The 17,204-nt window shown below is 52.1% G+C and overlaps 2 protein-coding genes across 2 annotated transcripts; one reads left to right on the top strand and one right to left on the bottom strand.

The window, feature by feature from the left end:
* Positions 1-324: 324 nt before the first annotated feature.
* Positions 325-5,461, top strand: TMEM208 (transmembrane protein 208). Its single transcript, XM_014880762.2, has 6 exons — positions 325-386; positions 458-553; positions 645-704; positions 809-945; positions 3,881-3,965; positions 5,015-5,461. The coding sequence occupies exons 1-6, from the start codon at positions 381-383 to the stop codon at positions 5,150-5,152; spliced, it is 522 nt and encodes a 173-aa protein (XP_014736248.1). The 5' UTR covers positions 325-380; the 3' UTR covers positions 5,153-5,461.
* Positions 5,462-6,094: 633 nt separating this feature from the next.
* On the bottom strand, positions 6,095-17,122 carry MATCAP1 (microtubule associated tyrosine carboxypeptidase 1). Its single transcript, XM_088171990.1, has 6 exons — positions 16,688-17,122; positions 12,659-12,802; positions 8,617-8,749; positions 8,237-8,542; positions 7,386-7,483; positions 6,095-6,896 (listed from the first exon to the last, which is right to left on the bottom strand). The coding sequence occupies exons 1-6, from the start codon at positions 17,096-17,098 to the stop codon at positions 6,732-6,734; spliced, it is 1,257 nt and encodes a 418-aa protein (XP_088028116.1). The 5' UTR covers positions 17,099-17,122; the 3' UTR covers positions 6,095-6,731.
* Positions 17,123-17,204: the final 82 nt, after the last annotated feature.

Below are 17,204 nucleotides of genomic sequence, written 5' to 3'. Positions count from 1 at the left end.
GGCGTCCCCTCCCGACCCAAGGCGGGCTCGGCTTGCCCGCCCCGGGCTCTGTCCCGTCCCGCCCCGGGCTCTATCCCGTCCCGTCCCGCTCCGGGCTCTGTCCCGCCCGCCCCGGGCTCTATCCCGTCCCACCCCGGGCTCTATCCCGTCCCGCTCCGGGCTCTGTCCCGTCCCGTCCCGCTCCGGGCTCTGTCCCGCCCGCCCCGGGCTCTATCCCGTCCCGCCCCGGGCTCTGTCCCGTCCCGCCCCGGGCTCTATCCCGTCCCGCTCCGGGCTCTGTCCCGTCCCGCCCCGGCCTCTATCCGCCCCGCCCCGGGCTCTGTCCCGCCGCTTCCGTCGCGTCACGTCCGCGGGAAGCGGAGCGCGGAGCCGGCGCGGCCATGGCGGTGAGTGCGGGGCCGGGGTTGCGGGGCCCGGGACTCCGGGGAGACGCTGACCGCCTCTCTTGGCTCCGCAGCCTAAGGGGAAGGCGGGCACCAAGGGCAAGAAGCAGATCTTCGAGGAGAACCGGGAGACGCTGCGCTTCTACCTCCGCATCATCCTGGGAGCCTCCGTGAGTGCGGCCGGGAGGGCCCGGCGGGGCGCGGGGCCGGGCGGGGCGGGAGCGGGCGGGCAAGGAAAGCCGTGCCGTGCTCTCTCCGCAGGCCATCTACGCCGTGGTGAACCTGGTCATCTTCTACTCCGCCGCCTCCGCCTGGACGTGGGTGAGCGCCGAGCACCTCTGCCCCGGCGGGGGCACCTGGGCTGGGGCTTGTTCATGGCCCCGGGGTCGTGGCCATCGCAGCTGACAGCGGCTTCCCTGTTGCAGGTCGCGTTCCTCTTCAGCTTGGTGGTCTACGGCACCAGCTACCGGTCCATGAACTCCATGGCAAAGCCGTCTTTCACAGACGATGGCAGCCTTGCCGACGGGGGAATTGACCTGAATATGGAGCAGGGGATGGCAGAGTGAGTGTCCACACCCGCACGAGTCCAGGTGAGCAGGACCTGCTGCCTGAGCGTGCACGCAGAGCCAGGAGAGGCTCCTGAGAAGGCTGGGGCTCAGCTCCCTCCTCAGCTTGCCCACTGGCATAGGCATGAGGGGAGCTGGAAGTTTGTAGCCATTTTTTCTCAGAGTGTCCTTAACTGTCCTTATTACCTGAACACTTGGCTTGGTGTGCCCCAGTCGGGAGCCACCACATGGGTGTGTCAGCCTGACATGATCTCTGTTCATAGGGCTGAGCTGTAGAGGTAAGAGATCACAGAGTTCATCAGGAGTAGTTTACAATCATCTTTCAGTTAACAAACACTGCTGCAGCACACAGTGATAGGTATTTTCTTTTTAAACCAGCACAGCATAGCAAAAGGGCACATGCAGCTAGTTACACCATCCTGGCTGCAAACTGGCCGTGTCTTGAAATGCTCTACACACTAAAAATTCTTGCCTCTGTCTCAGCCAGTTCCTGTCACCTCCTCAGCCATTTCTGTCCCCCATGCTTGTGCATTCTTTATGTTCCTCTGCAGACAGCACTGAGTTTCTGCCTGTCCAGTGTTCTTAGTGCCACTGTAACTGTCTTTTCCTTGGTGAAGGAATGCTACAGTATTACAGGAAACACAGCAGTAATTCCTGCAAAGCGCTGCTAAATAGAATAAGGAGACACCAGTGCTGGTACAGCAGAAATACCTTCTAGATTTACATGTTTTCCAACAGTGAGCCTCAAACTAGTTACAGAAAACTGCCAGGTAGTAGTGGACACATCAGGCTTTGCTCTTTGTCTTCCCTGCCCTCAGCCTCTCCCCATTAGCCCAGCCTGTGCTGGGGATCTTCAGTGTATGCTCAGCGAGGGTCCTTGGCTCCTTCATCCCATGTCTTTGGCCTGCAGTTCCAGGTTTACCTCTGTCCTTCCCTTGCTGCGAGGCTTTTGAAGAAGCACAGTGAGGCCTTGCTTCCAGCTGAGCCTTCTGTGTTGTGTCAGGTGTTCTCAGGCTGTCAGGGTCATATATTGATCTATATAGTTTTATTAATGTAAGTTTTGATTTTTGCCTGAGGATTTTATCAGCAGGCAGTGGGGAACAGAACCCGCTGTCTCTGCACAGGATGAGCTCTCGTCTTGTGTTTGGGTTGGTGGAATGGTACCATTTTCTGGAATGATAGTTTGGTGGAATGGTACCTTTTCTGCCTGCAGCAGGAGTGACTCAGATGTCTGGTATAAGAGCCTCAGTCAAGGGACAAGGTGGCCAGGAGGAGAGGGGGTGTGACCTATGATATGGGTGCTTTACCCCCTCTTCATTTCCCTGCTGGTCAACCAAGTATTTTGCTCCCATTTTACACTGGTTTGGCTCTCTAGAGTGGAATTGCAAAATATTTTTAATACCTTTTTAGTGCGACCATGTGGGACAATCAAAGAGGGAAAATACAGAACTGTGATGTTTGAGGTGTGGTCCTGATTGTAGGAGATGCCTCTTGGAGTTGTACAAGGCACTGAGAGAGTGCCTGATAACTGTACTCTGTGTGTGTGATGGTGCTGTCAGGGGAAGTGACTGACAGGAGGTAGCACAGGGATCCCAGCACCTGCTGTGAAAAGGTGACAGGCACAGCCATGGACACAGATGTCCTTCCCTTGCTACTGAGGCACAGAGATTTTTCTTCCTGAGCATTTGAGGTGAGGTTTATGACACATTAAAATGAATTAATGTTTATCTGAGTCACAGGCTGTGCAAAACACAGAGGGGGAAGAGCTCTGAAAACAAAATCTTCAGAGCTGAAGTTCCCATCCTTACCCTGTACCTCTAAATTGCTTCTGTGGGGATCAGGGGACCACCCTAGGCCAGTAGGTACTTCAGAAAGCAGTGGATGTTTCCAGCCTCTTAGCCGAGCGTGCTGCAGCTGATGAATGCTGCTCCTTTGGAGCTGCTTCTGGAACACTGTGGATTTCATGGCATTTCTCTCGTGCTGCCTGTCACTGAAATGGATGCTTTGTGTTGCTCTGGGATTGAGGAAGGCCCAGATCTTGGGAGAGTTGGGTTTGGTGGGAGCTCTGCCTTCACCCCTCTGTGGCCTCTGCTAATCCCAGAGGTCACTGAACCCTCAGTGTCTTGTGTTGATGTTGGATTCTGCAGTGTCGAGTCGATGTTGTTTATACCATAGCCTTTGTTTTCTTGTATCCATCCTTGGATGTGACTCAAGGGTTTTTTTACTCCAGCAGATGATGATTTAACCAGAGAGTTGGCCTTTTCTCTAAACCTTCATGGCACTCCCTGAGGCTTGTGTTGAAAACCTGATACCTGTTTACTTCTCCTGGGTGTCAGATCCCCTGAGGGTGGTGGTTGAGGCGTGGGCAGCTTATTCTTCTCTGTAGCTGCTCTCAGCTCTGCCTCAGGCTGGCATGGAAGAGCTGGACTCAGATAAGCAGGAGGGGAGGAGGAGCAGTCTGTTGCTGTAGCTCAGCTCATGGTGTGCTTGTCCTTCAGTGACCCCAAGTGTGTCTGTCAGCCTGTGAAATGGCATGGGGAAGATTCATGGCTCCCTTCAGCACAGCCAGTCGTGAGGAGTTACACTTTATGTCATTATAGGTGTCAAATCAGCCTTGCTGGCTGCTCTTTCAGCTGTGGAGGTGGGGAGTGGTTTTATTGCTGATTTCCAGCCCCCAGCAATTCCTCAGCTTTCTCAATGTTGTTTTTTAGAGGGAGATCATCTCGTTAATTCATCAGAGTGTTTTGCTGTTGTTGTTTGTTTACTGCTTTGATTCTTCTAGATAACTGTGTAGCAAAGCAGGGCTGCAGGGACAGTCCCTGGGTTGGGCAGGGTCGCTCCCCTGAGGCAGTGCAGACTGTGCTGGCAGAGGAGCTGCCTGTTTGGCAGGGGTTGGAATGAAAGCTTAATGCTTTGCTTTTCTTCCCTCAGGCACCTCAAGGATGTGATCCTGCTGACAGCTATAGTCCAAGTGCTGAGCTGCTTCTCGCTCTACGTCTGGTACTTCTGGCTCTTGGTATGCCCCAGCCCCTGCTGTTTTCCATCTTGCTCTGTATTGTTGCTGTCTTTTTCTGTCGTCAGCATGGAGGACATTATTTATCCATTTCATTTCAGTGTCCTGTTTCAGGCCTGAACTATTTTCTGATATGTTTTTTAATCTCCTTGTCGAATATTGTTTAAAAATGAGACTGCACAAGGCAAAGAAGTCCTGATCCCTCTGGGTCAACCACACAAAAATTAGGCTGGCCTTTGCCCTTTCATGGGACTCTCTGGTCCCATGAAAGGGCAACAAGCAACATGAGGCAGATCAAAGCTATCTTGGTGCACAGAGTCTTTCTGTTTGTAACAAACAGAGTTTCTTTTTGTTTGGCTTTTTCAGCCATTCAGCATGGACCAAGACTGGGATCTGCTGGACTCTGTGCCTCTGGGTAGATAAATGCTGCAGGCTCTCATTCCCCTTAACACACCAAACTCTTTCTGCTCCTGAAACATTTGTCGTATATCTCACAAGCGAAAACTGCCTGTGCAGAAGGAGAAAAAATCTCCATTTAATTTAAAAATCCCACATTTGCTTTGAAGATATCCCACAAAGGTACAGAAGGCAAATGTGGGAGCATGGAAAGTTATCTCAGTTCAGTCCTTGATCTCATTTCAGTCCTCACCCACAAATTCCTCTCTAGTTGGCCTGGCAGAGGGCAGCCTAGACTCGGCTGTCCCCTGGAGACCATCTGGATTGATTTTTTCATAAATTCAAAGAAATGTGGGTGTGTTTTCTGAAGGAAGGAGAGGCGGAATGTCTGGACTGTTGGATCCCTCTGGGTAATTCAGACCTGATGCTGGGATTTCCGTGTATGAAGTTTGAGCACTGTATACGTTCCTCAACCATGAAATGAAATCAGACCGTTTATTTTGGATGCCTGCCACTGCCTTTGATTTCCGTGCACCCTGAGATGCCTGATCCAGCTGCTTTGTCTCCCTCAGGAGGACCAGCCCTCCCGCCCATGGCACCCCCCCTGCCAGTGCTGTCCCCAGAGTGACTGAGTTTGTGCCACGTGTGTTTTGCAGGCTCCAGGGCGTGCTCTCTACCTCCTGTGGGTGAACATCCTGGGGCCCTGGTTTACAGCTGAGTCCTCACCTGCTGCTCAGGAGCCCAACGAGAAGAAGCAGCGCCGACAGGAACGCCGACAGATGAAGCGCTTCTAGCCCTGGCTGAGGATAGATCAACACCCTCTCCCATCTCCATGCTGTTATTTCATCAGGGATGCGACCAAAACCAATCCAAAACCACCACAGCAGCTCTGTTGCCCTCTGTCACTGCTGCCATTCCGCCAGAAAGGCCGCAAGAGACTTCTCCTGGTTGGGTCTTAGTACGGGCTGAGGCCTTGCTCCTTGGGCTGACAAGGGGGTGATGCTGGCATGTGTGTAAATATCTTTTAAAGCAGCGCTGTATTGCGTTCAGCGTTGGGGAGTGCAGTGCTGGAGGAAATAGTACATTAAAGAGCAGAGTCTTAATTGATCGTGCTGGCAGTGAATTTGTGCAGGGGAGCTGTGAAAAGTGCCAGCATGTTCTTGGAGAGCTGGACCAGAAGGGAGCAGAAGCCCCAGAGCTAAGTGCTCCCCTCCTTTCCCAGGCTTGGTTTGTGCTGCCCTGCCTGCTACAGCCTCTGCACCCTGTGGAGAAACAGCAGCTGCCCTGCAGGATCAGGAGTGAAGGGGCAGCTGGGGATGCTGTGAGCAGGGCTTACAGCCAAACTTGGAGCTTTTGGGATTGAGCCTGCGTTCTTGGAGCCACAGATTGGCCTGTGCTACCTTTGGAGGAGCTCAGTGGGATGTATGCCAAGAAGCTGTGGGGTTTGTTTGGTTTGGGGTTTTTTTTTGTTTGGTTTTTTTCTTAAGAGGGTACTCCCAAGGCTGTCATGTCTGCTCCAGAGCTCATGTCTTAGAGACCAGGAACAGCTCGGGGCAGTTTTTATTTTTGCCTGCTTTGATTTACTGATCCCTGTCCAGTATGTTGTTTGTCACAGTCCATGACCCCTAACACCCCTAACCATGCAGCTTTGCCTGTATCAGCAAGAGGCACGGTGGGTGTTCACAGTGGTGCCAGCCTGGTTTTTGATGCTATCCACAACCTTTTGCCCACAAGTCTTTTCCATTGCATCACCTTTATTACACGCATTTTCCTAACATCAAGCCAAATCCCCACCCTGAGACCTCAAAGCCAGGCAGGGTGGCTGTAGTTGGGGTTCAGAGTTGGGCAGAGGTTGGTAATGGGGGATTAAAGTCCTTCCTGCTGCTGGTGGGGGGCATGAGGGAAGGGGTAGGGAGTGGAAAAGGCATCCTCGGGGCAATCTCTGGGCGCAGTCCAGCCCTTATTCCCTGCCAGGCACAGCCCAGAGCCCCCAGCCCTGTCTGCTGGCCCCAGGTAGGTGCCCCCGCAGTGCTGGGAGCACTCCTGGTACCCTACAGCAATCCCCCCATTGCAACTCCCCCAGCACAGCCTTCTGCACTCAGGGACCAGCACATCACCCCAACTCTGCCCCTGCTCTCCCTGAACCCTCCTTGGCTCCCCAGAGCCACGTGGAGCAGCACAGCCATCCCCAAAATACACAGGGACCATGTAGGGGACACATCAACACAACCACACGGGCCCTTGGCCGCGCTACCCTACACAGCAGTACATGCACAGCGCCCGCCTCGGGCTCTGCCCTCTGCTCCAGCCCCAATAAATACCCAATAAACAGCACCAGTTACACCCTTGGGGTGCTGCTTCAGGGGGTGCCCCTCAGTCAGGCAGCAGCTGCTCCAGCTCCTCCTCGTTCAGGCCATTGGTGGTGACAATGTGATCCAGCTGCTTCATGTACCGCTCCAGATCCTGCATGAAATGGGGGATGCGGGCCTTCTCCAGGACCCCAAATTTCTTCAGCCGATTCACATCTTCATAGGAGACCTGGCAGGAAGCACGGAGATGGGGTCAGTCCCCTCCACCCCAAACCGTGGCAGGTGTCATGGGGGGCATCTGGTCCCCCTGCAGTCCCCTTGGGTCAGTCAAAACTGCTGCTCGTGGGAGGCAGTAGGAGAGCTGTTGAGGCTGTGGGATTTGCAAGGATTTGTGGGTTTGGTAATTTTCGGTCACTGCAAGGACAGGTGACAGCAGGACTGCTGTGGCCAAGAGCCAGAAAGGCTTAACCTGCTGGGTTAAGCCTCTTCCCTAAAGTCTCCCACAGAGGATTATAGTTTGTCCCGTCCTTCCTTACATTCTACCCGGCACAGCCTTTCCCTGGTACACAGAGACCCAAAAGTGCAGGGAAAGACAAAGAGCTGCCACGAAAGGGCTGGTTTATGGGAAACCATGAGATTGAGGGAGGCAATGTGAGTTCAAAGGAGCCCGTGTGAGCTTTGGGATGGGGTTGTGCCCCACTCTCACCCTGGCTATTACCTTTCCAAGTGCAGCCAGCAATGGGAAGTCGATGGTCTGCCGATGGCGCAGGATGCGGAGAATCCCGTCCAGGTACACCTGGTCCTTACTGAAACAGCCTGGAAGAGCAGAAAAGGCCTGGGAGAAGGCTCCTGGCTTCCCACCACCCCCCACTTGCCTGAATGTTTGCTGACCACAATAACCAGAATGAGGGCACTGCCCACGAGCTCAGGACCGCTGATCCCAAGGGATGAGCACTGGGGAGGCAGCCGGGTGCAGCTGCCTGGGATACCTTCCCCACTGGGATACTTTCACACTTCTTCCCAAATAATTTTTTTAAAGGGTAAATCACCGCAAACATCCAAATATATCCACAGGAATACTCATGTTTCCTCTCCTTTGCCTGCTGCTTCCCCAAGAGCTCGTGCAAGTTGCTCCTATGGGACAGGGAGAGTGGTGCTGGGGATGAGGAGGGATGTGGGGACTGGGTTCTGTGGCTGTGTTGGGAGGAAAGGGTTAAAAGCAAAACATTGATCTGGAGGATTGTAAATTGCTCAAGTGACCTTGCACCTGGGTGTAACTCTTGATAAGCTAGTGAACAGCAGGCCAGTGATCCTCTGATCTTGTATTCCTCTGTCTAGGTGTTGGGTGTTGCTCTGGGGATCCCCCAGGTAGCGAGGTAATGCAAATAAATTTACTTTTTGTGTTCTAGCCATGAGTTTGTGCCTATTCCAGCTGCCTATGCCAGCTCATACTCTACAGGACTGGTGATGCTCGACCTACACAGCAGCAGAAAATACCACGCTGTTTTTCTTTAAAAAAAAAAAAAATAGAATTCTTCCCAAAACTCAATTCACACCCCCAAGTGGTACCTGGCTGTGAAGTGTCTGTCTGGCCCCGCTTTGCCCTCACACAGTACTCCCACCGGACACCAGCATCCTGCACATACTGCTCCAGGTCCTGGAAGAGGGCAGAGAAGGAGAGGCGGCTGGCCCTCTCGATGGTGTAGTAGAGCAGGGCTGCCCGCCACAGGAAGGGCTGCTTGCGGAACAGGACGCTGTGCAGGCTGGCCAAGCCCTCCTCCGTGGGGTTGGCAGGCTTCAGGCTGTACTGCTTGCGGCCCTCGGAGCTGTGCCAGGGCTGGCGGGTGTTGTTGACCCCCCGGATGTAGTGGGTGCCTGGGGAGAGGGGACAGGAGTGAATGTCACAGCATCCCCCGGCTCTGCCCCCGCCCACAGCCTCCCCAGCTGACCGATCTCGTGGCGCAGCATCCCCTCCAGCCAGTGCTGCCGGGCTCCGGCCAGGTTGATGGCCAGCGTGGGCCGGCTGTCCTCCACCATCATCACTGCTTGCGACAGGAGGTCATCGGTGAGCTGCACCACCACCTGCAGAAGAAGGAGGAGGCAAGGGCCATGAGCAGGGGCTTGGCTCTCGGCAGAGGCTGAGATGGTGGCAGATGGTCAGAAAAATCCACTGACACCACGGATGGCACCGTTTGGCATTGCTGCACCATCGCTGGGTTGTGCTGCAGCTCCTCAAAGGAATTACAGACAAGAGCCATTGGAGGTGGGGGGATAATGAAAGGAGAGAGATGATCTCATGCAGGGATGAAGTAGCTCCTTTAATCTCTTTACAGCCAACAAAGCTGAGCAGCACTGTGAGGGGAGCAGGCAGCTCCTGGGCAGCCTCCTCCAGCATCTCTCTGGCTCCAGCATCACCCTCCCTGGCTTATTCCCATGGGCTCCCCACACTTTTGTGGCCACACAGGACAGACATGCCCTGGAGACCTGCCCGGGCCCCCTTCTGCATCCCCACTGGCAACGGGATGGGGCAGTACCTTTGGTCATCAAAACAACCCCACTCAGAACACCCAACAGCACCAGCTTTGTAATGGCTCTGCACCCCCAATAAACATCTCCTGAGGGATCCAAGGCTCTGGCTCCATTTTCATGGACTCCTCCACGGATTCTCCCATTTGAGGCTTCAAGACATGAACAGTGAGGATGGCTCCATGCTAGCCCACCCTCACAGGAGGAACTGTGTGTGCTGGTCACAATTCAAAGCAAGGATGGGCATTGCATGTGTAGGACTATTCAGTATCTTTAAACAGAAAAAAATGGTATTTTGAGAAACTTGGCTAACACAGGTGCTGGAGCCAAGAGAGCTGCTCACCAGAAGTTAAAGTGCAAGCCAGCAGCACTTTCTGACCACCTGACTTCAGATCTGCAGCAACTCAAGGCTTCAGCATCACCAGAGGAGGATGGGAGCTCTTGCATCCAAGGTTTGGCAGTGGCAAGCCTCATGATAGCAATCAAAACATACCTATTAACTCTATAAATCATCTGTTATTTCATAACTGACACTTTTCAGGATGCCTGTGCCATGACAATTTTTCTTATTAAAAAAAAGAGAGGAGACTGAATTGGTTTGCTTTAAGTCAGATTTATTATTATTATGATGATGATGAAAGCCAAAAGTGCAGCCTAACAGAGTCCACCGCTGGGCAAACAAACAGCATAAAATACAGTGCAACTGCTTACCTGGGTTAAAATACACCAGTGTGAAAAGGAATCCCTCCAACGCTGAGACTTGTCAGTTCACCTCTGACTCCTCGTGCAGAACCAACCATCCAGGAGCAATGGAAAGGGACTCTGGGCAGTGCCAGAGACCACAGCTTCTTATGCTGCCCACTGCAGCCCTTCTCCTGCTACAAAAACCCATCCTGCTGAGCAGCACCACTTGCCTCGTTTTGGAACCCTCCAGCTTTGCAGATACAACCAGGGCTGCAACTCCAGCCAAAGAGCAGCAGCATCAGCTCTCCAGGTCTGTGACATCTCTCATCCTGAGCAGCATCCCCAGTGCATCCTTGTGGTTCATGGTTTTGCTCAGCTTTTGTGAATGCATTGATGGAGAAAGAGCTCATCCCAAGGAACCAAGGGAAGGCTTCTGCTGGTCCCCACGGCACTGGGGTAAGGTTTCCTGTCTCTCCCCAACAAGCTGGCACTGCTCAGGACTTCTGACATTGAGCAAGCAGCTCAGAAGTAGAGGGACACCATTGATAATATCCCAAGAGACATGAGCTAGCACTGTTTAGGCTGACAACACTCCACAACCCCAAGGATTGCCATGCAGCACTTACCAGTGGGGCCAGGTGTTTCTCTGCTGCAAGCTGGGAGCCCACTGAAATCCATATGGAAAACCTCTGGCAGCATCATGTCTGTCCTACATCAGAAGAAAAGCAGAAGAGCTTCAGGATCTGCAGCTCAGACACCAACAAAGCAGCTTTTGAGGGCACAAATGTAATGACAGCATGAACACTTACCCAGGAGTACGCTGCCTGCGGTGCTGGAATGCAGGATCCTGCTTTTGCTGATCAGTGCTGGGGACAAAGGGCAGCTGCAGAGGTGCCACCAGCCTGGCCACGCTGCCTGCCAGCACCCCTGGGCAGGGACACACCAGCTGCTCGTGCTCTGGGCTAACACTACCCCCACACAAGTTTCTTCTCTTTTAGCAAGCCACCACGATTAGTACGTATCAGGGAAGTGAAGGGCACAGCAGAACAGACAGGGCACAGATGGTGAAAGTCAGGAATCAGAGATACAGGTGCAGGGAGGGAGATACAGCCTGAAACTGCCCAGTTCCTCGACAGGGTGTGAGATTATCAGTGATGCAGAAGTTTCCACAAGTTTTGGTCTTGGACAGGGAGCAAGCTCTGCCAAGATCACTGTACTGAGAGCAGGTGCAACCCTTCTCTCTTCCCTACCCCAAACACATCCATCAAAATTTCCACCGGATGGAAAGGAACAAACCAATGCTTTCATTGTTTTGATAAAAGCACTTACCAAAAGTACCAGATAAAACAGCCACACATGTGCAAACAGTGATTGAACCCTGCATTGCCTTGAATCACAGAATGTCCTGAGCTGGAAGGGACCCACAAGGTTCACCGAGTCCAACACCTAATAGCTCTTAGCACAGGGACGATTACACAGGGTTGGAAGGAAGCCAGTTGTACACCAATATGTAAGAAAATCAATGGCTTTCTGCCCAGCCAGGGCTCAATTAATGGAGAAGAGAGTAGCTGAATTTAAACAATTAATAAACTCGAGAGACAGAGCTCAACTAGCAAGTTATAAGTGCAGGTCTGTAAGACTGGCAGCTGCTTGGCTGGGTATTGTGGGTTTTGGGCACTCAAAGGCAGATGAATTACAGGGAAACATCTGCAAAAATCTGTTCTGTACCAAGCAAAGGCTTAGGAAGACCAGGGTGCCAAATCCACATCCCAGGAAAACCCTCAGGAGGCATCAGGGCAAACCAAGGGTGTCTGAGGAGAAAGGAATGTCCTTGGGCAGGAGGGACCTCAGGGGACCACTCATTCCTGCTTTTGCCTGCATGGAATGCACTGGGTACCACTGGGTGAGGTGGAGCTTTGGAGCAATGCTCAGCCATAACCCTCTTTGGAGACAGAGGTGAAAAATCAGAAGTAGGAAATAGAGTCTGGCCAAGAAGCAGTGGTGAGGAAACCCCCACACCAGTTAGTACAGCACAGTTCCTGCCCTGCAGCCAACAGCTCCAGGGAGCCCTGCAAGCCAACCCACCCAGGTCCAGAAATCCTTCTCAGACCTCATACCCAGCAGGGTGGAAGTGTTTTGCCCACACCTTGCTGGCAGGAGGAGAAAAAAAAGCTCAATGGCAGCTGTAGGATGCCCCAATGCTGGATGCTGCAGAGGGTGCAGAGAAACTAGCTGAGGAGATGTTGAACTTCTCCCCTTGCTCCATCCCTCTCGGCTACTGCTGTATCTTAACCAGGTATTTCCCAGCCTTGAAACCCAGGCCTGGGGTTTCAAAGCACCATAACCTGCACGTCCTGAAGGATGGCAGGAAATGTCTTCCCCTGGCTTTGTTTTTGGACATGTGGGTTAAGGCAGCTAGCTGCCACAGAAGCCCACCCTCCCACTGCCAACAGCAAGAGACAACTTCCCAACATAATTGATGCCTCATGCACGCAGCAAAAGGCTCCTGGCATGGCCGTGCAGACAAGCAGCAGCTGCTCCCTCTCTTTCAAGCACAAAAGAGAGATAGATACAAATGGAAAACATCACAGGAGGTTTGTGGGGAACCAGCACCCATGTCCTAAAGCCGGGGTATGGTGAAGCTGGAGGTGAAAGGACACCACTGCTCAGAGCAGAAAAGTTTCCTCTTTGTAACCAAAACATTTCTCAATCTGAGTCTTTTTATCAGAAAATCAATATTTTGCTGTGTTTTACGAGTGATAAAGCAGGGACACGGATTACCTCTCCTGCACAGCCTTCCTTCTGCATGTACTTTCGGATCACGGACCAGATCTGGCACTTGCTCAGCAGCCTCCCGCCTGTGGCCACCTCGAAGCTCTCGTAGGTCCCGTATTTCTCCAGGACAGCACGAATGATTCTGATGGCCTGTGGCAACAGAAAGTACAAACATAAGCACGAACACCTCCCTGCTTACAAATAAAATCTCACATGCAACAAATTCAATGAAGGTAACCCCTGATTAATGCCTCCAAAATATAGTGTGGTTTTGCACAATCTGAAAAACCAAGGAGACTGAGCCAGCTGGAGGTGGCCACCAGGACAGACAGACATTTCACACATTCAGCATGACCCACAGCATATTATTTCTGCTTTCTGTCACCCTTGCAGAAATGGGGCAAAGCAGAAATGAAACTGCTTTGTTGCAGTGTGGTTAAATCCATTGTTATTTTAAATCTTTTCTGCTTTCAGTTTTCCTTGCAAACTCCAGCGCTTGTACAAAGATCTCCAGCTTCTGAGCTTGCTTTTTACTCTCAGAGTTTCATACTCCAGGGCTGAATTCCAAGATCAGCAGTGAGGCTGTGCATCACACTCTGCAATGATGCTGCTTCAAACAGGGTCTCAGCAGCACTAGCCTGCTGTACACCCAGCAGCCTTCTAATAAATGCATCACATGCTCCATTATTCACATTAACATTTATGGAGCATCTATAAAATATGAACATTTATTAGCACATTTCCTCCCCAAAAACTATGCTTCCTTTGCAGACATTTTCAAGTAATTACTTTCTCCAGTCATTGAAATATATACTAATATATTAATATTATATTAATATTACATTAGTACATATTCCAAAGCAGACGACTTTCAACCAATTCTGTTTTTCCAGCAATTTTATTGCATCTGCAAACCTGACTGGGCTGCTGCCCAGCCTCCCAGCCCAGGACCAATTGCTGCCTTTCTCTAGTCCCTAGGGTTACCCAGGATCAGGTGCTCACCACCAGTACTGGTGCTCAAATCATCCAACACCCCATTAGACAGAGGAAATGGCCCAAGCTGTGCCAGGGGAGGTTTAGGTCAGACATTATAAAAAATGTCTTCATAGAAAAGGTTGTCAAGCAATGAAAGAGGCAGCCCAGGGCAGTGGTGGAATCACCATCCCTGGAGGTTATTTAAAAGATGTAAATGTGGCACTTGGGGATGTAGTTTAGTGGTGGGATTGGCAGTGCTTAAGTAATAGCTGGACTTGATCTTAAGGATCTTATCCCACCCAAATAATTCTGTGATCCTAAGAGGGGCTTTAGGTCTGCATCTGGTGAGCAACCTCCTCTATCCCTGCAGAAGGTCCTGATTTTCCTTTCCTGGGCGGTTTTTACAGCTGGTTTTTATTCTCAAGTCACTGTGTCTTTCCAGGAGAAGCTGTGCACAGTTTTTCTGTTGTCAGTTTTGTTCTCTGGGGGGGTTGGGGTGGGGGTTTTTGGGGTTTTTTGCTTGGTTTGCTGAACAATCAGGCTCATTTTTACAGCACTGCAAGGTATCTTCAGCTGAGCACAGCAGAAAAAGGACCTTTCATCCTCCCACCTCTGCTCAGCCACTTGCTCTCTCTCCTCCCAGGGGACCCAAATCACTGAGCCAAGAGAAATCCAGCACAGCTGGTGCCCAGGAGGAAGACAACCAGGGAGCTCCTCCCCGACCTTCAGAGCACATCCTGGTGAGCAAAATTCCTGAGATTCCAAGTTTAATGTTCTGAGCATCCCCAGATCATGCACCCACCATATGCAGTGGGATAACAAATCCTCCAGCTCTGTGCTGGTGCCACTCAAATTGCCATGTGGCAAACTAGGTGATGAGCCTCCACAGGGTTGGAAGAATCCTCTTGGGCTTACTTAAGTTTCCTATTAAGAAAATAAAATAACCCCCCAAGCACATGCAGAGCAGCTGGAAGCAGGAAGGTGGTGTTGATTCGTCTGCTCACGTCCAAGGATGCTGACTTAGCAAAATGTCTTATTTATTTAATCTCCATGATTAATGAAAGTCTTTGAAAATAAAAGCAGTTTATAGCTAAGAGTTAGCTGACAGCAAAAAATGCTTCCCAAAATAAAAGAGACTGGAAGGAGGTTACTGCAGGGTAAGAGCAGAGAAATGGTGTCATGAATACTGTCCCATTGGAGCGTCACCAGAAAACCTGGAGAAACTGGCAAAAACACTCAACACTTAATATCCCTTGCAAAAGCTTCCAGGATCCACAGTGGTTACAAACTTTAATTCCATTCATTCTAAGCACTGCCTAGAGAAAAATAATCTAAATTATTCATCTTTTACTCTGCTGCAAGCCAACTGCACCAAAGCAAAAAGCAGGGGATGAAAGAGCAACTCATTTTAGTGCACGACTCGGGGAATAAAATACAGGAGGGAAATGCCAAAAGCTGGTGAGGTCTTTGCAGGCGTCAGAGTGTCTCCCCTGCAAGAGCCTTGCTGGCACCAGTTTATCTGGGGCAGAGGTAGGACATACACTGGGAATGACAAACTGCTTAGAAAGCTGTTTACAGAAAGGACCTGAATCATCTGGATAATAATCCAGGTAGAGACATGGGCAGTGATGCAGGAATAAGTAAACATCCAAAAAACAATACATAAATCAGTGAAGAAGTTGTTATTGGAACAAGTAACTCCCGACTGAGAGGTGTAAAAAAACATCTCTGGTGTGCCAGTGTGAATCTGGGATTAGAGAGGGGTTTTATCTGCTCACTTGTTTGCATGGCAGAAAGGATGCTCTTCCTAGAGGTAGGATGCTCATTCCCAGGTGCAAACTGGTTTTGGGACATGGCCAGGCTCCCAGCTCCAAGTACAGAGTGAAGGGACAGAGCAGCTTTACTCCTGTATCTACAAAAGGCTTGTTTGTGGGCAGAGAACCCTGAAAGTACACTCTTGCCTCTTTTCTCCTGTTGAATGATCAGGAGCTGTTCTCTCAGTGCCATCCCCATGGCAGAGAGCAACTCAGAAGTGTTTCAGTAGTGTATAACCCACGGAAACAGTTAAGCAAAATAATACAGACTCCTAAAGTGGATTCTACACCAATTAATATCATTACTGACCACGTTTGCTGATGCCTTAAGGATGCTGCTGCACTGGCCAACCTTTAGGTCTTCCAGAAAACAAGCCAGACTTAACCAACAGATAACAGATTCAGGCTAAGGACCACTTCCCATGCTGTCACCCATGTGCTCCAACTCATTTGCTGTTATTTCTACAGCAACAAGTGCAAAAACATACCAGCAAGGTGTCCCTGATGGAGCACAGCTCCCAGCATAAGCAGGAACCAGTTTGACCATAGAAACACAGACTGGTTTGGGTGGAAAGGGACTAAATGATTTAAGATAATTTTGTCCCAATCCTCCTCCATGGGCTGGGACACTTTCCACTAGACCAGGATGCTCAAAGCCCCATCCAACCTGGCATCACCCAGCACCAGCATGACCCATGTCACCATGGAGCATTGACCATTCCTGCAGGTAGGTGAGGTTACTAAAACCTGAGGTTTAAGAAATCACAGGGTGAGTGTTCTGAAGACAAGATACAAAAGGTGTTAAGAGGAGGGGGATCAGGCAGTAGCTGGGAAGGAAAGAAGGCAAGGTTTCACGTGGACAAGGGAGAATGAGTTAAGTTGACTGAGGGTGGGTTTAAGCTATTTATTAGGAATAAATTCTTCCCTGTGAAGGTAACAAGACACTAGCACAGGTTGCCCAGAGAAGCTGTGGCTGCACCATCCCTGGAAATGTTCAAAGCCATGTTGAATAGGACTTGAAGCAACCGATCTAGTGGAAGATGTCACTGTCCATGGTAGGCTGTGGGGGGTAATTAGACGGTCTTTAAAATCCCTTCTAGCCCAAATCATTCCAGAATCCTATGACCATGGACCATCTCCTGCCCCACCAGGACACATCCCACACCCTCGCACCAGCCCACGGGCGAACTGGGGTCCCTCCTCCTCCTCCTTCCAGGCCGAGCATCCCTCCCCGGCCCCGCCTCACCTGAGCCACGAAGCGGTCGGAGGCGGCCCCGTACTTGTCCAGGACGGCGGCGGGCACCGGTTCCGCGTACTCGAACTGCGGGTCGTAGGCGAAGCTGGCGCGGAAGAACCGCTCCCGCTCCGCCTCCACGTTCCGCGGCCGCAGCGCCACGAGCAGGCAGGGGCTGCGCCGCCCGCCGCCCTCCTCCCCGCGGCCCCGCGCGATGTGCGGCAGCGAGGCGGCGGCCCGCAGCCCCCCGCGCCCCGCCGCGCCCTCGCTCCGCCGCGTCCCGGCCCCGGTTTCGGAGAGGCGGCGGGTCCCCCGCGGGCAGCGCGGCGCGGAGGGCGGCGGTGGCGGGGACGGGCATGGACAGAGCGGAGCGCCATGGCCCGGCCCGCCGGCCGCCCCCGAGCCCGCGGCCCCCGATCCCATCGCCCCCGAGCCCGCGGCCGCGGCCTCCAGCGCGGCGGCACCGGGGCTGCGCCGGCTCCGCGCCCCGCCCCGCCGCCCCGAGCACGCGCCGCCACCCGCCAATCAG

Source organism: Sturnus vulgaris, chromosome 12 (assembly GCF_052056855.1).
Source record: "Sturnus vulgaris isolate bStuVul1 chromosome 12, bStuVul1.hap1, whole genome shotgun sequence".
Taxonomy (NCBI): domain Eukaryota; kingdom Metazoa; phylum Chordata; class Aves; order Passeriformes; family Sturnidae; genus Sturnus; species Sturnus vulgaris.
This window is presented reverse-complemented; position numbering and strand designations above follow the sequence as displayed.